This window comes from Charadrius vociferus, unplaced genomic scaffold (genome assembly GCF_000708025.1).
Source record: "Charadrius vociferus isolate BGI_N301 unplaced genomic scaffold, ASM70802v2 scaffold4, whole genome shotgun sequence".
Taxonomy (NCBI): Eukaryota; Metazoa; Chordata; class Aves; order Charadriiformes; family Charadriidae; genus Charadrius; species Charadrius vociferus.
This window is the reverse complement of record NW_009648150.1, coordinates 1,387,539-1,409,084: the sequence shown is the minus strand read 5'-3', so window position 1 is coordinate 1,409,084 and position 21,546 is coordinate 1,387,539. Positions and strand designations below refer to the sequence as shown.

General features: G+C 43.7%; 1 protein-coding gene across 1 annotated transcript in view; it reads left to right on the top strand.

Moving 5' to 3' along the window:
• The window catches only part of LPHN3 (latrophilin 3), a 277,537-nt gene that overhangs the window by 158,330 nt on the left and 97,661 nt on the right, over positions 1-21,546 (top strand). Inside the window, exons 7-8 of the mRNA XM_009884017.1 lie at positions 17,554-17,859; positions 20,032-20,135. Coding sequence (XP_009882319.1) covers positions 17,554-17,859; positions 20,032-20,135 — 410 coding nt within the window. The remainder of the gene's footprint in view (positions 1-17,553; positions 17,860-20,031; positions 20,136-21,546) is intronic.

Genomic DNA, 21,546 nt, shown 5'->3' with positions numbered 1-21,546 from the left:
CTGTGAGGTCTTGGCCTCACCGTTGCTATGTTTCTGTTGGCGTATGAAGGCAATCTAACGTTGCATTTCCCACTTGGAGGATCCCTGCAGAGAAATTGTCTCCGAAGCAAAAAGGTTCAGTGACACTGGCTTAGCTTGTACTGCTTTCAGCTGACCGGGCTGGGCTTTAAGATTTAGATACTATCAAAAAGGAAAAAGCAACCTAGAAAGGCCCAACTTAGTATTAATTGTAGGAGGAAGGAATTGTTAAGCCAGGTTGGTCCTTGTGGTTGGCTTCATTCTCATTTTGCACTCTCTGCATCTTTTTTCCCTTGTTACCCAGCTTTGCCTACAAGAAAGCTGGAGAGGGACTTTTTACAAGGGCATGTTGTGGTAGGATGAGGGATAATGGCTTCAAACTGGAAGACAATAGATTTAGATTAGATAAAAGGAAGTGATTTTTCACTATGAGGGTAGTGAGGCACTGGAACAAATTGCTCAGGGAAGTTGTGAAGGCCCTATCCCTGGAGGTGTTCAAGGCCAGGTTGGATGGGGCTTTGAGCAACGTGGTCTAGTGGGAGGTGTCCCTGCCCATGGCTGGGGGGGGTGGAGCTAGGTCATCTTTAAGGTCCCTTCCAACCTAAACCATTCTGTGATTCTGTGATCTCATTCAGCGTACTCTCAGGCTGACCTGGGTCAATTCTGCCATGTTTTTGTTTTTCATTTAGCGAAACACCACAGCATGGACTTGCCTCAGCTTGAAAGAAACAGACACATTATTTTCTGTTACGTTGTTATTGGAGTCCTGCACACCTCAGCTGGCAAACAGATTGTCAAACATCCTTGAAGACTATTTGCTCGGAGTGCAAGAGAGAAAAGAAATCTAATATCTGCTTTTAGATTCAGTTCCTTCCTTATGTGTTTTATTTGGTTTTCTTTGCACACACTTAAAATTTTCTTTCTATTGGACTATATTCAGCCTAAGTTGCTTAGTAAGATGTGTTATGCAGTGAGTTCTTGCTCATGTTTAAAAGTTGGCTGGCTCAAGAGCTGATTTTTCTCCTTATCTCCACCTTTTCCTTCATTGGTGGTGAATGGCAGTGAATGGTACCTTCTCTTGGGAGCTAACATCCTTACCCAAAACAGCAGCCGTCAGCGGGCTGAAAGCCGTGTATGGCAAATAAGTGTCAGTTCAGCATGCCCTGATACCTGTACCAGTGTCTTGTAGGCTGATCTTAGAGATGCTCTTGAGTCTCTTCAGTACAGGATGCGATTTGCTATTACTGAAAACAAAATCCCAGCTGGGAAGCATAATTTGCACTGCTGTAAATGATGTATGTTGCTGAAATAAAGTTGCATCTCCCTTAGTTACAACCCATTGCCTCATTGGAGCCTGTTTGACCAGGCACCTCAGTCTCTATGAGATTTCTGTGTGCTCTGCTCTGAACAAAAGCCACAGACAGCAATGGTTTAACTGAATCAGTGTCACTGTTTTAGCTCAAATATGAAGTTTAATAAGGGAAAATAACAGCTTAATACGGAAAGGCATCTTGTAGGCCAGAGGGACTGACCTTGTACGAGTGACTGCTGCCAAGAGGGTTAGGGAGTTATGTGTTGTATTCAGAAATGTACTGTGGACATGCCGAGCTTGGCGCAGAAGATGGCAAGAGTGGTCCCTTCAGTACAATACCTTGTCTGAGCTTCAGACTTTGCAGATGGAGATTCCTTGGGAATAACCTGGATCAAGAGAAGGGCTCATTTTTTTTCATTAGCCAGTAATTCCCTCATAAAATAACACAGCAGGATCAAAGCCTTCCCCATCCTCTTCTTGTTTTACTGTAATCCTTGGCAGGTCTTGGCTCCTTCCAGGAGTGTGTTGTGGACTGTGGTGAATGATGTCCTCTGCAGGAGGAGAAGGAAATAAGGACATGGGGTGGTCTGGATGAGGTAGAGTTTTCCCCTGCCTCTCCCCACCAGCCTGTTCTTAGTATCTATACCGGATTTTCTGCTTATCCATGGAAAGGCTTAAGCCTTTCCCAGCACCAACTAACCACCTCAAGGGAAGCTGAGCAAATAGTTGAGAAGCTTGTTGTTTCTCTCGTGCCCCAGAGATTGGCTGTAAAAGACACTGCATTTTTCACGAGACAAAGTCAGAAGTTGCTTGCTGTTGAGTGGCACGATTTTGAGCTGAGGCTTAGGCATGGAAATGTTGATACTGTGAATCTGATGGTGTTGCAGGAATCTACAGGCTCCTGCCGTTGTCAGTGTTGTGAGGCATCTCCAGAGAGCACGTCAGGTCTCGGAGGAATTGAATGGCTTTTGATGCTACCTTTTCCTGTCCATAGACTGGCTGACTCAGATTCCTAAATCAAATCTCTCTGTTTTTCTCTCTCTTCAAGCAAAGTCACATTTTTCTCTGCATTAGAACAATCTTCACGGCAGCTGAAGAGAGCGGGAGAGCTGCTTACACCTGTAGTTCTTACACTTGTAATTTCTATTTTGCTGAGTGGCTCCAGGTTGGCGTGCCAGTGAACCCTGTGTCTCTGATCAATGGTCAGTCAGGCTCTAGCCTCTAAAAAAAAAAAAAAGTCCAATATTTATTTGAAGGTTTAAACATTTCTTGACTTGCTTAGTCCTAACCACTAGAGTCTATCACAGGTGACCTTCTTCCTCGCTTCCCATCTTGAGCCTGACTACCATACTAGAAAGTCTATTATTACCTTCAATTCCAAATGAGTGCAGTGTTATGCTCTGGTTTTTTTAGTATTCCTGGCCTGACAGATTTCCTCTCATTATAAATTATTCTGTCTGCTTCAGCTGCATGGTTTTTCTCATTTACATTTAAGATAATGGAAGAAGAGTTGCTTTTGATGACATAAGTGAGCTAGATTTTGGGTTAGCATTATTATAAAATGAGAGTTCTGGCTGGATAATGTAAAATATTAGGGATTTTGAGGTTTTCAGTACCTGTAAAGCACTGCAATGACTAGAAAAACTAATACACTTTTTCTCTGCAAATTGATGAAATTTCTTGATGCATGCATGGAATGTGAAAGGCTCAAGGCTAATAACATTACATGTCTCAATACATGTGCTAAATGGTCTTCTGTGAAAAATTTACAAAACAAAACCATTTCAACATATTTGATGCTGAAGAGGGGGAAAATTAATATTTACTGTAGACTGGTGTATTTATTTCATGTTACCTGTGAGAGCTATAAAATGAGGTTTAGGCTGTGTGCTAGAAGCATACAGCAGCTCTTTAGCCCTGTATTGTAGCAGTAGTTTTATCCTGTACTTAAAGAAATATAGTAGTTTATAAGGGTCTCTTCTGTATTTCAGAACTGGATACAAATTGCTTGACTTTTTTTTTTCTTTTCTCCTGGTTTTCTGTTATGCTTTTGAGTCTTGCAGTTATATGAAGATACATTCACATTTAGCTAGACAGTAGGTATATTTTTTAAGATATGTGCATTTGACCAGGTTAGACTTTCTCTCGTCTCTCCTCTCTCTCCACTTTTTTCACGTTGTATATATTTATCTTTTTTTTTTTCCCTTATGAGATACACAGAATCACACAGAATGGTCAGGGTTGGAAGGGACCTCTGGAGATCATCTAGTCCAAACCCCTGCCAGAGCAGGGTCACCTAGAGCAAGTTGCACAGGATGGCATCCAGGCAGGTTTTGAATGTCTCCAGAGTGGGAGACTCCACGACCTCATCTGGGCAGCCTGTGTTAGTGCTCCACTACCCTCAAAGTAAAGAAGTTCCTCCTCATGTTTAGACGGAACTTACTATGCTAAAGTTTGTGCCCGTTACCTCTTGTCCCATCACTGGGCACCACTGAAAAAAGACTGCTCCCATCCCCCTGACACCCTCCCTTTAAGTATATGTAAGCATTAATAAGATCCCCCCTCAATCTTCTTTTCTCTAGACTAAAAAGACCCAAGTCCCTCAGTCTTTCCTCATAAGAGAGATGTTCTAATCCCCTAATCATCTTTGTAGCCCTTTGTTGGACCCTCTCCAGCAGTTCCCTGTCCTTCCTGGACTGGGGAGCCCAGAACTGGACACAATACTCCAGATAAGGCCTCACCAGGGCAGAGTAGAGGGGGAGGATGACCTCCCTCGACCTGCTGGCCACACTCTTCTTGATGCACCCCAGGATGCCACTGGCTTTCTTGGCTGCCAGGGCACATTGCTGGCTCATGGTCATCCTGTTGCCCACCAGGACTCCCAGGTCCCTTTCCACAGAGCTGCTCTCCAGCAGGTCAGCCCCCAGCCTGTACCGATGCATGGGGTTATTCCTTTCCAGATGCAGTACCCTACACTTGGCCTTGTTGTATTTCATGTTTCTCTCTGCCCAACTCTCAGCCTGTCCAGGTCACGCCTGCATGGTGGCACAGCCTCCTGGCGTGTCAGCCACTCCTCCTATTTTTGTGTCATCAGCAAACTTGCTGATGGTACACTTTATCCCTTCATCCAGGTTACTGATGAATATACTGAACAGGACTGGATCCATACATGATTCTTTTGTTCAAAGTATCACATTTATGCTTTGCAGTGACATCAGGTACTTAATAGTATGAGTGTATACATTGTACAAAGGCAAGGAGATTACACAGCTTAAAAATCTCTAAAGGATACAATTTACTTTTTACACTTCTGTGTCATCCTATCTGCTTTTCTTTACCATTTTCCAAGTTCCTCAGATTCTTCTGGTGCTCATGGGGATCAACAATGTCTTTGTTGGTAGCCCAAGTAGATCAGGTGGAGTTTAGGCTTCCAGGTCAAGAGTACATTATGGAAAATCCCTATTCTGTCACAGCAGCACCTGGATGTCCTCTGTGCATTTGACGCCTCTGGTTTGGACCAGTAATTCCCAATGGCACATAAACTTTAGCACCAGACTACACGCAATACCACATGCCAAACCTGGGGAGGCAGGCATACAGCTTTAACCCAAAATATATTGCTTTTTAGCACTAGTACTCACTTTCTTGTAGGTTTGTTTTTTGGTCTTTCTTTTCTGTGGGCCCAATTCAATGTCCTACAAGGTCAATGGGTATATTCCTCCGCTTCACAAGCAAAAACGTGCTTACGTTGCAATGTGCTGGTCTGAACTAGCCATTAACAAGAATAAACTGAAAGCTGACAGATGTAAAGCTAGAAATCAGCGTTGAAGGTTTTTCCACCTTGGGCTTATGTATTATCACCTTGTTATCAACCCTTCTCCGCCAAAGCTGACTGCACAAGAGCTGGTAACCCTTAATGGTGCAGAGCCAAACAAGTTAGGTTAAAGCTCCTTTTCTGATTTTTGGATGCTGTTCCTTCCTACCTCTCAGCCTTCTGCTGTGACTTTTCAACGGAGATGACTAGCCATGACAATTTGTCCAGCCCTGGAGCTTTCAGGCTGGAGATCTTTGCCATCTCCTTGAGACACTGAGGCATTTGAATGCATATTCAGCGTCACTACCAGCACCCCAGTGTCCTGCCTCAACAAAAACATAGCCTCCAGGACATGGTTGAGGAATGCTTGCAGACCAGGCTTAGGCGTTAGGACATCAGCATGGACTTGATAGTGTACCAAGTTTCCTGTGTCCATAAGTATGGTAGTCTAGTATGAAAACATGATATCCTTGAAAGTGTTATCCAGTTCATTTCACTTTAAAAACCCTGTGTATATTGCACAGTTTGTTTATTTGTTATAAATCCGCTTTGCTGAAGCAAATGTGTTTTTCCTAATATTAATGGTGCTCTCATTGTTAAAGCCCTCCACAGAACATCAGATATCTATAAAACAAATTTAGATGCCAGTCCTGTAGTTAAGCATTATTTAGGCAGATCCCTGGGCCAACATGAATACAGCTATTAGAATTGAGCTTTACAAAATATTGATGTTTCTACATAAGTAATGAAGAGTTTTGGAAGGGAGCTAAACAGCTTTTTATGGTTTTTCAGGGAAACTGCTTTATTTCTGAAAGCTGAATATTGATATTCTTACAATGGAGTTTTGTCAGCTTCTTAGGATTGGCTTATGTGAAAGCTATTTTCTGTTTAGCACAGGCTTGTTCCCTCCCTCCCTTCCATCTGTCACCCCAGGGGCAGAATGTAACCCCCGGCAAGTTTGGGGAGAGGGTTGAACTAATTGGAGCTCCAAAATGAGATGTGGCCGAGAGGCCAAGGCTGTGCCTGCCCTCTGATTTACAGGAAGGATCTTGACAACCCATCCAAGGTGCACCAGCGCATGCTCGAAGGATGAGAAAAGACAGCCTTTCTCAGTATTTCCCTATTTCTGCTGGTTTCAATGGTCAGCTCTCTCTGTAATTCAGGCTGGTTTTCTCATAGGAGCAAGAATAAGTAGAATAAATAAATAACATAGAAGCCAATGCAGTCAGAGACTGAGTGGAGCAAGTGCCCTGTAGAGAGAGATCACTTTGGCAGCTTTGGAGAAGGGTTTGGTTTTTTGATTCAGGTTTGAAATAACCAGTGGGTTGTAGCAAGAGGAGAAAATAGATGGGTTGGGTGAAAAACAAAAGGTGAGCTTTTGCTGGCAAGTTTGTCATTCCTGTTGCTCTAGAACATGCTAGAAATACACTAGGGGTATAACATCTACTGTACAGACAGCAGGCCCTGCTTTCAAGTCTCCTGATTCATGTATGGGAATGCAGAATGACCTGCATGCTCATAAAGTCAAGCCTGACATAGGTTAGAGAAAGAAGGATATAAGCAACCCTAACTCCACCTTTGATATTTTCTGTTTTATTCCGTTTCCTCTCTTTGGTTCAGCTGACCAGCCCACCCACAGAATGTGTTTGCACTTAAAACACTGGGTATCAGGGCTGATTTGGAATCCCAGCAATGGTACACGAAACCAGGTGGGACCTCAAACCCCGAGCCTCAGAGCTGCTGGGATCAAGGGATAGCACACATGCTGTAAGGGGAGATGCAGAGTAAATGCAAAAAAGCAGCCTTTGTTGTTTTAATCTGCCAAACCAGACAGGAGGAAGCATGGCCAGGTGGCTTTCCACTAACCTCTCCCCCACGCCTCTTGCACACATGTGCACTGCAGGGCCAGGGAGCTGCTTTCTTGTAGTTCCAGTGTATTGTCTCCTTGGGTTTGGTTGTACTATGCCCTCTTCCTTAAGATAACAGCATAACACAATCAGGTTTTAAATATTAATACAGAGATCACAGGAATGTAGTTTAGAAGCACAGAATCACTGAGAATTGAAAAGTCTAATACGTCCTTTTGAGAGCTGTCCAATTTCTTTTTTATTTACAGCATTTGAACCATTTCACAAACTGGAAAGCAACCATCCAGCCATTTCACAGGCAGATTATGATATGTTTAAAAGAGTCCAAGGAATTTATCTGAATGCAATTGGCCATCTTGCTGACTAACATCTGGATTGGAGATATTACACACACAGATGAACAGAGAGTATTTGAAGATGATAGTTTTCTCTTATTAAAGTGGTGTTTGTAGCTTGCAACTGAAGAAATATTGATGTGTTATATGCTGCTATGATAGTGTTATAAGCTGACTGCCTTTGGCCCTCGGAAGGACTCTTCACGTTGATTGGGTAGATCAGAAAATGCTAGGGCGTGAACAGTCATTTTATGACTCCTGCACTTCCTTCCATTCATTGCAAATGCAGAGGTGGAGAACTGCTGGAGAAGGACCAGCTCCGTCTGGCACTGCCTCTGCAGAGTGCATGCAAGTTGTTCAATTAAAGATGCAAAAGTGCAGCAAAAGGCAGGAAACACACATTAGATGAAGCAACATCTGTTGCCAAATGGACCTGAAAAATTGTTTTTCCCTCTTAGCAGCTATGCATGTGCTTGTTCTGCATAGAAACTAAAAGGTATATTTCAGCTTGCATGGATAAAATGTATACGTGTTTTAATTAAAAGGTAAAAAAACCAAACCAAACACCAAACCTAGCAATCTCAGCCTCTGTAAATTTCTTGAAGCTGTAAGTGTAGTGCTCACATGTCTATGTTCTAACATGGTCTGAATGAAAAACTGACAGCACCTGTTACTGAAATCAAAAGTGATTTCTCTGACAATGGATTACTAGGGAATTCCTACTGGGCTTCTCTTTAATAGAGTATGAAGGATTCAGCTTGGAAGACAGTGCGTAAGATCTGCACCACTGGCTCTGATGGATGTGAATCACGCCAGGGGACAGAGATTGTTTAGCAGGTTAGAAGTTCACTCCATACATTCCATAATAATATGCAGCTGGTGTGCCCTTAAAAAGAGATTGTATGCTTCCTCCCGCCGTGTGAAATAACGTGGACTGAAGAAAAATAGTAGTTAGATTTTATGTGTTCAAATCCAGAAATTCAAAATAACTCTAGCCAAATCTGACAGTATTTTTGAGAACTAGAGCAATTTGAAGCTAGATTGCCTAAAAATAGCTCTTGAACTGAACTCTCAAACCTATTAGATTAGTCCATTTATAATGAATCATGATCTACTGTCTATTAGATCAGCTCTTCTGTAATCTTTTCCTGTTTATGAGTCCTCCTATGGGCATAGTTCATCTGCATTTCTAAAAGCATGATGTTGAAAAAAATGCTTAATTTTTATGTCTTGCACATGGTGGTCCAGTCAAATTTCTGCTTGAACATTCAGAATCAGTTGCAAAGTCTGGAAAGAGCAATATGGCATTAATGCCCTCTTTGGATGGGCGCCATAGGGTACAAGAGGTTCACAAAGGTGGATTTAGCAGAGGTCCTGGGTAGGAAAACAGAGCTAAGACTTTAGAAACTGTCTCTTGATAGAAGAGGACCATGGTGAAGACAACAGCTGATGCTCATGTGCTGTACCACTTAATTTCCTAGTATTGCTAGATATGCTGATGTGCTGTAACCCTGTGCCAATGACAGTTAAAACATTGTCTGATGTCTCTGAAGTTACACATTTTAAGTGGGATCCAGTAATTTCCTGGAAAAGAATGGGTCAGAGAGGAAAAGAAGAAAAGAAAAAAGTAGCTTCTTTTATTCAAATGCAGCTACATTGGGAACTGGACACTAAGAGCTTTTTGGAGCCAGAAAAAGTATTAAGCACTCACGCACACACAAAAAAAAAAAGCCCCATGAAAGCATAAAAGTTGGTATTTCACCAAAAAACAGCCAGGCTGCTGTTCGGGTTCTTATTTTTTCAGGCAAAACTTGGAAGTTTGCAATAATAGCTAGAATGTTTTTGACAAAACGACCTTTCCAGCACTTGGAGTGAACAGTTGATCATTGTCAGAAATGTTAAGTTTTGATTCAAAAGGGCTTTGGTAGACATAGTTTTTGCCTGTCGGAAATTAGTCCCATGTGGTGACTGCTTTGAATGTATTAATTGTCTTGCTGAGAGTTGTGGTGCAGTGAGAAAGGAAGAGTTGGGGCAGATTGACTGGACTTGAGCCTGTTGTGATGTTTTTGTGCACTTAAGCTCTCATTCTTTGTTGTTTGATGTTAAATGCGCAAACGGAGATTCAGAGGAAAAAAACCAGCGCGTTAAGTGATTCCAGCTTGAAGTGCATTGAAACAGCTGAGTTTGCACCATGTCTTGGACCACAGCTGTAGGTTTCCTCCTACTACAGGGAACTCGACATTTGGCCTATATCCATCACAACATCTGCCCAGGCCCAGAAGAATAGTCACATGTGGGCAGAGTAGCCTGGGGCACAAAACCTGATCCCCAACTGGAAGAGGTAGAAAAAAAAATCCAGAAAGGGTTTTTCCATTTGGCAGCAGTCCACAAGGGAATGGACCTTTCTTCCCTCAGATGCAGCATCCTCCTCCTCTGCTATTTCAGACGTTAGGTAAGAGGGAGGAAAAAGAAGAGCTATGTATCTATGTATAATACTTCGTATGACTTTTTTCAGGGTGCAGGACTACACGCATTTATTTTGTTGAAGACAATGGGTCGTGTTGAACACTCTGGGGCCACCGCATATCTAACCTTTTCTTCCCACCAGTGATTTTTACAAGCCTTTTGTCAGTCTCACTCCATAAAGCTCCAACAACAAAAAACACAACTCCAACCCCTCCAAAAAGCAGTGTGTGAACTTTTATGTTCACACACGATTCTGGCTCAGCTTCCCCAAATAATGGCATGTGTGAGCACAGGGGACAGCTGTTGAGATGTTTGATGTGAGGCCTGCTTGGCCTTCGCCTGCAGTAAAAATAAATCATAGTTTCTCTCAAACACGTGGAAGGAGCTGTTCATAATATAGGGGCTAATCTCACCATGTTAATTCTTCAGCTTGTGGGTGGCACCAGCATGTGGCTTTTGGTCTTCCAGCAGACATCCAACATGAGATGGTTTTGCAGGGTGATGTCCTTTGCGGTGTGGACTCAGTATAACATTGCAATCAACCAGTGTGTTAATGACTGGGTTGATGGATACCTGCTTACACAGCTCTTACAGATGGTACCGGGTGTGCAAGGCTCAACCTAGGTGCTCCTTGACTTCAGTCATCCTTTTCTGTCACCTTACAGGGAGTTTGGTGAAAAGCCACCCAAAAAAAAAAGGCAAAAAAAAAAAATCAATATATTTATTTTCATATAATATTTTTTTTCTAGGAAGTTTCAGAAGAAACGTTCTGAAATGCATTTGAAAATGCCTGAAGAAAACTAATTCCTATGAGATGCATTTATGTGACAGGGAAGAGAAAAACAGCTGTGATATAATCGTCCAGCTGTATTAGGTTTGGGGTTTTTTGTGCTGCTTCTTTCAAGATGTGCCTAAACCTTCTTATTTGCTATGTAAATACAACTTGCACCATCTTTCAGTAGAAGAAATGATAAAAGGGGATGCTATAAGCAAAGGTTGTCATTGCCAAATATGAAAAGGGCAAAACTAGCAGAGAGGGAGGGAGGGACCTTCAGGTTTTGTGTTTCTCCAGGCCTTTCAGAAAACAGCAATGTTCCATTTGTCTTAGCACAGCAGCAACATGCATAAATAATTTTGAATGCAGCCTGGACGTGCTCAAGAGGGCACTTGAGTTGCTGTATCCTTCTGAAGATGTTGAACCACTCAGATTAGTTGTACCTTGGTTGCTTGAGCATTGCACCAGCTGCAGCGCAGAGCCACTGGCACCCTGGCATGTCTGCCTGAGCATCAGGCTTGGGAATGCAAAACCCAACAGAGAGTGAAGTCATCATGGTTTGCTTGGACCTTGCGCATGAAACTTGGAGTGCAGCCTCTCCTTCCAATTACGTGAGTGAACATTGGCTCGTAGCACAGAGCCATCAGGATAAACCTTTGGATTGCAACCCCCGGGGGGAAGCTTGATGGATGTCTTCTGTCATCTGTTACCTAGCAAAAGCCAGCAAACTTCACCCAGGAAATCTTGTCTGCAATTTTTGCTAGAGGGGCACCCAGTTATCTTCATTCATGGGACAGAAAACACATGACATCTTTTAAAAAGTGTTTTCAGTTATTGAGTACATCAGGTCATAGGTTGGATACCTAGGTGCCAAAGGGAAAAATGAGAGAAAAGGTAACTTGGTAGTGATCGCAAATAGCCTTGCTTGCAATCAAAGCTGCTTTTGCAGTAGGAGAATACTAGTCAGAGGCATCTGGAAAAGCAGTCTCTGAGGTCTGGGAGCACCAGGAGGAGGTGAGAAGAGCAGAAGGTAAGATGACACGTGTGCTGGATTTTCCTGGTGGCAGATACAAAGCACTGGTCTTAGGCCAGTTGTGCATTTGTCTTGTTAGGCCAGGAAATCCCATGGCAACCTGATGCACAAATAAAGGCTCGGCAGACAATGGATTGAGAGCAGCCGTGAGGAGAAGGAGCTGGGGGTGCTGATTGATGAGAAGCTCAACATGGGCCACAAAGATGATCAGAGGGCTGGAGCAACTCTCCTATGAGGAGAGGCTGAGAGAGTTGGGGTTATTCAGCCTGGAGAAGAGCAGGCTCCAGGGAGACCTTATAGCAGCTTTCCAGTATCTGAAGGGGGCCAACAAGAAAGCTGGAGAGGGACTTTTTACAAGGGCATCTAGTGATAGGATGAGAGATAATGGCTTCAAACTGGAAGAGGGTAAATTTAGATTAGATACTAAGAAGAAATTTTTCACTATGAGAGTGGTGAGGCACTGGAAGAGATTGCCTAGAGAATTTGTGGATGCCCAATTGCTGGAAGTGTTCAAGACCAGGCTGGACAGGGCTCTGAGCAACCTGGTCTAGTGGGAGGTGTCCCTGTCTATGGCAGGGGGATTGGAACGAGATGACCTTTAAGGTCCCTTCCAACCTAAACCATTCTATGATTCTATGAAAGTGAAAAGAAGAAAGGAGGAGGGGACGGGGGGGGACGGACAGGGGGACGGGACGGGGACGGGACAATGATGATGACAGACCTGGACAGTCCCCTATTTATTTAAGATTTTTTGCTATATGCAAATCCTTCCACCATGATTTTCCTTCCAAAATTCCTTCTCCAGAGACCTGAGCTATCTGTAAAGTTTGGGAAATAAAAGAAAGAAGGGAAAAAAATAACCATTTCTTATTCTTGCTACTCAATGTGCCAGGAGCAGAGAGAGGCTCCTCTGGGAGTTGCAATTACTCCCCTGTGGACGCTGGAAATATTTTGGGGTTTTTTTATAGAGCTGCAGCTCTAGTCTGAAAGATGGCAAAACTTAGTCTTCTGCTACGAGTACCAGCTTTCTAGATAAAGCAAGGAAATAAAAAGTGAAGTATCTCTTTGGGGTGTTTCTGGGGAAGAGGTGTTTCCACAGCTGCAGTTTGCTTTCTTGGGAGCACTGTGAAAATACCTATCTCAACGCTGTGCTTTGTGGGATCGAAGTCTTGACTTTGAAGCCTAGGAGTAAAAACTGAGTCTTACCCAAAAGCTGTCTTTAAACTCTTGATATTATGATGCATGGTAAAAACAAGTAGTAAAAATAAAATAATCAAGATTATAAATTTGTAGCTGTAATAGTGTTGATGATTTTTAAAGGTTACTGCATGTCTATGAGCAAAGATTGTATTATGAAGTATTATCTGAAGAATCCCTCTGTTAAAGCGATGCTGCAATGCTGCTTTTCCCTGACTTAAAAATTCACAGTTTATTGGCAGTCTGAGTTAATCTGGAGGTTTGATCTCTGTTCTGTGCAGTAGGATTTAGGTAATTTTGCACAGGTTGCAGTCTCTTCGTGGTTTTGCTTGGATTTAAGAATCATTTATATGCAAATGGATCTTCTTTTTTCCCTTCTTACCAATTAACTTTGTTTTAAAGCACACAGTTGCGTGAGTGAAATCAGCAAGTGGTGCTGCCTGGGGCTGGTGAAACTGGGTGGTGTTAGCATGGTGATCATGTTCACTGGAGCTCATTACCAAATTGACTCATTGAATAATCAGACCTTTGAACTGAGTTCAGTGGTATCCCATCCATCTCACACCGTTAGGCCACTTCAAGGCAGGTCTTTTATGTCTTCTTATAATTTGGCCTATGTAAATGGCAGAAGTGTTTATTTTGAAGAGCAACAAGAAGGCCCAGTTAAACAAGAAAAAAGCTGGAAGAACAAGCCCTCAAAGAGATTTTGACACTATTGCCAAAGGGTTCATGAAAGATAAAAACAACTAATTTTTTTATGGCTAAAGGAAAATGCCTTGTGCCTAGCTGCTCCAGTAAACTTGCCAGAGCCATTCCAAAAACAACACGCCACGAGATATTCAAGATTGTCAATGAAAACTAGGCACAAAAATGCAGCACCCCTGTGTGTGGATCAAGGGGAGCTCATGGCTGCTCAGTTCTGTATGCTCACAAATGGCTGTAAGAAGGATTTTAAGGATGTTTGCTAGTTTTGGCTTTGAAACTGCATCTGCTATATCTACTCGATACCTGTGTGCCTGTACTGCATGGCATAGGTCGTTTTGCAAATGGAAGATAACTTGTTATTGCATGAGTAAATGAGATATTTCCTGCCGGCTGTTATCTACCAGGCTAATCGTTGTTATGAAGAAATAAAATACACGCTCATGGCAAGACCTGCTGTAGTAAAAGCAGATAATATTTGCTGAATTTCTCTACAAATTTTAATCCTTCCTGTAACATCGGATGGAAATCATTGCTTGGTGATCTAGCACAGCCTTGAGCAGAAACTAGAAGAAATCTGTCAATGTCTGCAGTATTTTGCATTGTATTTTTTTGAGTTCATTCAAACTCAGGGCTCATAGTGGAACGGAGGTGGCACAATAAGGCTGGAAAAATTGATCAATGAGCTCAGGAGACCTGATTTGAGATCAATGTCCTGGTGCTCAGGTGGTTTATTGCCTGTTGCGCTATTGCTCACCTTTTTGGAGACTGGGAGATGAAGATAAACCCATTTTCTGAGGAATAGTAGATCTGGGATTTTTAAACTGAACATTTCTTTGAAAAATACTGATCCCTCAGAAAATTACATTTATGGTGCTGCTGAGTTTTAAAGTTTGAGGAGAGGATGTCTCAGGCTTGGAGTAAAATTACGTAAAACCAGAGCAAGCATGTGCTTCAACTTCAATGTTATTGATTACTCTGGGGCAGGAGAATTGCTTACAGCAGCATGGGTTTAAATTACTTAAATAACAAAAAAAAACCCTTTCAGAATAGAAAAAATCCTATTTTGCACTAAAAGCAGGCATCTCTATGCTTGAAATAGGTTGACTTGAATGAACTCCAGTGACAGCAATATCATTATACTTTAATAACTCATATTGCACAAATAGTGAGTGTGGTCTGCTTCACTAGACCTAGAAGAGAGGACAGTCTCTGCTCTCAGGAGCTTGCAGGCTGAGTCTGATCACACAGCTGGATAGTTAAGAGGCTGCTCCTCATAATGACAGGGTGTTATGGTTTGAGAAAACCCACAACAGTTTATTGTTGTTTAGATGACGATTCTATCACATGATGACCCCTCCCCACACGGGAAGGGGAATCGGGGAAAAACAAGGAAAGCCAGGGGTTGAAATATAAATAAATTTAATAAAATAAGATTAGATAATTAACATTAATAGCGCTAAAGAACCAATATTGATCCTGATACCAATATAAAATATACAAGGATTATACTCAGCCAATTCTGTCAGTGGGAAGCTGTGCACTCCCAGCAGTGGACAGCAAATGTCAGACACTGCCAGTGCTACTGCTTCAGGAGGAAGGGAAGACCTCAGGGGTCTGGTGCCAGGGCAAGAAGTTCTCTGGATCGCCACTGTTAAGGGAGAGAGAGCACTGTACAGCAAACTTTCTCATTTATATTGAATGTGACATTCCTGGTATGTAATACAGGCTGGAGAGGTGCGCCCATGCCAACCTCAATGAAGTTCAACAGGGTCAAGTGCAAGGTCCTACATCTGGGTCGGGGCAATCTCAATCACAAATACAGGTTGGGCAGAGAATGGATTGAGAACAGCCCTGAGGAGAAGGAGCTGGGGGTGCTGATTGACAAGAAGCTCAACATGAGTCAGCAATGCGTGATCACAGCCCAGAAAACCAACCATATCCTGGGCTGTATCAAAAGAAGCGTGGCCAGCAGGTCAAGGGAGGTGGTGATTCTGCCCCTCTACTCTGCTCTGGTGAGACCCCACCTGGAGTACTGCATCCTGCTCTGGAGCACTTAACATAGGAAAGACATGGACCTGCTAGAGCAGGTCCAGAGGAGGGCCACAAAGATGATCAGAGGGCTGGAGCAACTCTCCTATGAGGAGAGGCTGAGAGAGTTGGGGTTATTCAGCCTGGAGAAGAGAAGGCTCCAGGGAGACCTTATAGCAGCCTTCCAGTACCTAAAGGAGGCCTACAGGAAAGCTGGGGAAAGACTTTTTACAAGGGCATGTAGTGATAGGACAAGGGGGAATGGCTTCAAACTGGAAGAGGGGAGATTTAGATTATATATTAGGAAGAAATTTTTCACTTTGAGGGTGGTAAGGCACTGGAACAGGTTGCCCAGAGAAGCTGTGGAAGCTCCATCCCTGGAAGTGTTTAAGGCCAGGTTGGAGGGGGCTTTGAGCAACCTGGTTTAGTGGAAGGTGTCCCTGCCTATGGCAGGGGGGTTGGAACTCGATGATCTTCAAGGTCCCTTCCAACCTAAACTATTCTATGATTCTGTGACCCATCTTGGGTCAAGTGCCCGGGTCTCGCTCCCCCTCATCCCCGCACCTGGTAACCTCAAAAAACACTGAGACCTCAAAACCCAGGCACCATTTAATATAAATTAAATATTTTTCACAAATTCAGACACTAGAGTCTTCTAAAAGTGCAGTTTTCCAAGCATTAGAAGATAAATTAGTCCTGTGTCGCTCAAACCAGGACACAGGGTGATTCTCACATTTAATTTCAATTTCTGGTTAGGGTGGAGTTCACACATGTCTGTCTTGAATGTAGAAACTCCAATTTGTGTTGTTGGACATGGAGCAACTGTGACTCTGAATGATTTTTGGATGCTGGAAGAGGTGGGATGGTAGGGAGATGTTGTGGCATGGGAATTAAAAAGAGAACGGTATCAGAGAGGCCTATTCATATGGCATCCTTACCTGCCTTTCCCAGACAGCCCCAGTGTTTCCCCAGGCAGGGACTGAGGGAGCAGTTGTGAATATCTGGTATTTAACTGAAGTAAAAGAGAGAACCTGAGAGAAGCAGGAGGGTGCTTATCTTTGGGAGAGGCAAAGAAGATGGGAGAAGCAGGCTTCTTTACAAGCTGTAAACATCTAGCAGGGGCGATGGGTGAGCAATTGGAGGCAGCCTATCTCAGTTTCCCCACCTGAGATTTCAGGTCAAGCCATAAAGAAATCCACGTGAAGCTCCAATCTGTGCAAGCACCTTGATCTAAATAGGAGGTATAATAATGTAGTTATAAGGTGGGCATCCCTCGATATTCACCACATGCAGTACTTAGCGCAGGTATTGCAGGATGTGGGACAGGTTAATGCATTTCTAAAGCAGGTTTCCTACCTCTTGGTGCTCAACCAGTCATCACAGGTTTTAAATGAAACAGCCTGCTGATCTTTAAACTCTGGAGGATTTGGCTGGGCTGCAGCTCAAGGGGCCAAGCACTGCTGTTGGGAAGAAGCAGCAAGGCATGAACCTCGGAGTAAAGGAACGGCTTACTCCAGAGAACAGCCTTGCATTCATCCCTCTATGCACTGCTGTTCTGAAGATGGATTTGTGGTGTGGTTTTGTTTTTTTTTATTACACCATGGAAAATGTTTTTCTGTCCAAACCAGCTGGGTCTTCAGCAACACTAAAAAATTAAAAGCACTTCTGTGCTAGGTGTTCCCTAAAAGATGGAAAATAAGATTTTTACATTAAAATGCCAGGAAGAAAAATGGTGAGGGCATAAAATGCTGCTTTATTTTCATCAGATGCTAGTGCTTTTGGAAAATCGGTTGTGCTCCAGCGGTCATTACTCCCCTGTGTGCTTCTCTTGCTGTGTGCTCCAGCTTCTTTCTGAAAGGGGTCTGTGCAGCAAACCTTGCATTAGCTGTAGCTCCAACTATACCCTGCAGGCCACCACAGTCAGCAGAGGGGACATCCTGGGGACCTAGGCTTGAGTCCCTTTTTCCCTTCTTCTCTTTAATCAGGTCTGCCTTTATTTCAGGAGTATCAACATCGGGGGCTCTGGGCCTGGGGAGCACCACTGCCAGCACCACGCCACGGGTGGCCACCAGCAGCACTGGCCGCCCCACCACCACTTCAGCCTCAGGCAGGAGGAACAGGAGCACCAGCACGCCATCACCCATGGCCGACATCCCCGAGGAAATGACCACACACCTCCCACCCGCATCCTCCCAGCTGCCGCCTGCCGGCGCGGAGAGCTGTGACCCCATGGAAGCCCGCGATATTATGTGGTCTCGGACTCGGCAGGGCCAAGTGGCAAAGCAGCCGTGTCCCATGGGCTCAATAGGTGAGTCGAGAGGTGGGAGGACGTGGTGAGCTGTCTCTATTTGCCCATGGGATGTTGTGAGTGTGCAACCAGGTTGCCTATGGGTCCCTGTGGCACACGTGCTTTCATCAGTGGAACATGCTGATGCCTTCTGCATTGCCTTGGTGAGGTGTGGCAAGCAGCTGGTCCTGGGCTGAAGCCTCAATATGCTGAGCATGTTTTACAGGATCCTTGGCATCCCAAGCTCTGGCTGAAGTAAGGTATAAACTAATGACCTTGTGGGGTTGAGCTTGATGTGGTATAAGAGCCTCTGCCTCCATAAGTTATGTACAATGCTTTTGCCTGTATTTGTAGCCCCTGGGCTCATTGGCTGATGTGTTGATGGCCGATGCTTTGCTTGTTTGGGGGGAGGGCAGAGGAAGTAAACAAAACTTACATTTTGAAGCTCTGTGCTGCACTGTTTACATTTCAAAGGCTGTAGCCAGCATTTCAGGGCACAGGTATTCCCAGATCAAACTCCTAAACCAGTGTGAGAGATTATTCAAACTGCAGCCAGCTTCCAGTGTGATCAGCAGGGAAAGTAGGGGGGGGAAACAAAGCCAAATCTTTCAAAATTGTTTATTGTTTATTGGACTTTGCTCCTTTTCTTCTATTCTTCCCCCCAGTTGTTTTCTTCCAAAAGGTTGCTTTTGGAAATTTTCTGTCCAAATTAAAACACGGTCGAATGAAGAATGGGTTTTGGCATGTGGTTCAGTTTGCTCTATTTTAACGAATGCAGTTTTCCAAAAGTATTTATTTTTCAAGCTAGTCTTGGTGTCCAGCCCTGAGAACCCACTTGCCAAGAAGAAATCAGAAGGTAGAGGAAATTGCCTGAAAATAAGGGCTGGAGGGATCTGGCTTGCAGAGGAGACTGTTAATTCTCCAGTCCATTGCCCTTGAGAGCCATTCACACCTGTGTATATGAATACAGACTCTCTTGAATTTGGTGAGGTCAGACTGATAAAATACATGTTAAGTATGAGGGGCATGGAAAGACGTCAGTGGTGAGAATAAGTAAAGAACATTTTTGCTGTCTTTCACATCCCCATTTGGTAAAATTAATGCAAAAAGTATCATGTGGTTCCTAGAGAGGGGAAAGGATAGTCTGAAGTGAAGCTGTGAAAAAGGAAAGAAAAGATAAAAAAGGAAAATGAAGGCTGGATGCAGGGAGCCCTTTTCTAAGCACAAGAGTGAAGGACTGGATGAAAATAGCTAAGGAAAAAAAATAACCCAACTTGTTGATAGGGGATGGCAATAAGCCTTTCCCATCTCTAATTTCAGTGATTCATGTGACTTGTTAAAAGCTGTGGTATATTAGCAGTGGGCTTCTTCCAACTCCCTTTGAAGGCATGAGCAAACTCTCACTGGTTTTAATTGGTGCTACCATCAGACCTAGCCTGTAATTCACTCTTCTGCTGAAAAGTTCGGCTCTGCAGGGCAGAGCACTTTATAGGATGCAGAGTCTTTAATCTAGTGTACTGGCTTTCTTGCTTTTGAAAGATCTTTAACTGCACCATTTTGAATGCATTTCTCTTTGTCTGGAAGGGCCTGAGGTGCTTTGCTGTGTTTTGCAGCAGGCATCTGGGTGGCCCTTGCCAAACAAAACTTTCCTCTGAAGTCCCTCTCGATGGTTGGGGGTGGACAGTAAAGCCCAGCTTTACATCTTGGCATTCATAGAGTTTAAATTTTTGTGTGTTTCCACCCAAATGGTTTAATGATGATTCAGAGCAGTAAAATCTTCATAAAACAGCAAGGAAGTCGAGGCACAGGGTCTGATCCCGGGGCACCAGCAGTGGGGCAGAGCACTCAAGGTGCTGGCTCAGTGTTTGAGATCCAGATTCAATTTCTTAGTCCCTGGCAGCTTTCCTGCCTGGTCTAAGGCAAAGTCCTCTGTCTGTAGTCTGTGCTTGGCAAAATGGAGATAATATCCCTGCACTTCCTCCTGGGTCTTTTGTCTTAGGGTCTCTAAGCACTAAGACAATATGAGACTAGGACACTTAGATGACTCAGAAGTGTCCTACCAAGATCCTGAGCACTAATAAGCTCTCAGGCTTTGCATGAGGAGTCCACCATTGTGAAATGAAGCCTGTGGCTTGGGGTCCTAGGAGCAAAGCGCAACCAATAACACTGAACACAGTGGCTTTCCTCTTCCAGGTGTTGCAACTTTCCGATGTCTTGCACCAGATGGAATCTGGGAATCCCAAGGACCTGATCTCAGCAACTGCTCTTCTCCCTGGATCAACCATATCACTCAGAAGGTAAAACCCATCCCATGTGTTGACCACACCAAGTCTACACACTGACCTTCCTGAGCTACCTAGCTGTTTTCACAACAGGGAACCCAAAGTGAGCAAAAATCACACATAGAGCATGAGACGTGTAGTGACCAGGAATTCCAAGGAGAAAACAAGACTGTAGAAATCTGATGAAAATTAAGGCAAAGACGGTGAGGGATAGGCAAGGGAGAGCGATCGGAGAGTGGAATTAAAATAGAGTGAATGATAGTTCTTGTTTGTGGCAAGAAAAGGAGGAAGAGTGAGGGTGGACCTCTGGAAAATACCGACTTACTGCAAAAGGAAACTTTCCTTTTCAAGCATCCCCAAGGATTTTCTCATCCCACACAAGCACAGGATAAACGCTGTAGTTGAGAAATCTTTACCAAAGAAAGGCAGGCTCAATATGAAATGTTTTTGTTGCCAATCTGACTTTTTGTTTTTAAGTTCTGCCCAAATTGTAAAAGAGCTGATGGAATAGAAAACAATGCCGCAGTAATGCATATCTTTTGACTCTGAAGTCCCTTGATGAATGTTTTGTAGCACTTCATCATTTATCAGTGTTAAAAGTGCATTAACATGTGACAATAGAAGTTCAAGACGAGCAGAGCTTATTTGGTAGCAATATGTTGAACGTTTTTGTTATTAATGCACAGTGGTGCTTTCAGCTGATTTCATTACAAACAGAGACCAGATGTGTGTTTACGCCACAGAGTCTGTGGGCTGAATCCTTATTATAGCAATTTGTGGGGATTTATTCGCTCCTTTAGCCAAAGCGAGCAAGTGCCGGTGTTGTGGGCTAGCTGTGCTGCTGTGCAATAGCAGCACTGCACTCCCAGAGACCCAGTGCTCACTGGTGAATGGGATGGGGTGACCTACAAACAAGACTCTTTGGCTTTCTCCTCCTTGTCCCCCATCTTAACTGAGGCTCAATGCTAGCACGTATACCCCTGATCACCCCTATCTCCCTTCATCTGTATTTATACCTGTCCCTCCCCAAAGACAAGGGAAGACATCAATTAACGTGGGCCTGCTGTGACATGGCACAGCCATTACAAAGCCCGTGGTCCTTCTGTCCCATGCGGGAGGGTGGGAAGCTCTCCTGCCATACGCTCAGCTAGCTGATTAATAAAGACTGCCTTTGTTGGCATTAGCAGCTGTGCAGCTTTTGTTTTATGACCCACATACTTATCCTGGAGGGGTTAATATTACTTACTCTAGCCATAATTCACCCAGGCAGCTGGGAGACCTCTTGCTGCTCGGTGAAGATGGCTAGGCCGTTAGCCATTAGCAGAGAGAAATAATAGTGTGCACTGATGAAATCTCCATCAAGGTTAGGCTTATTTTATTGAAACCTCAGCTATCATTTGTGTGGCAAATGAGCCCCATTTAATTT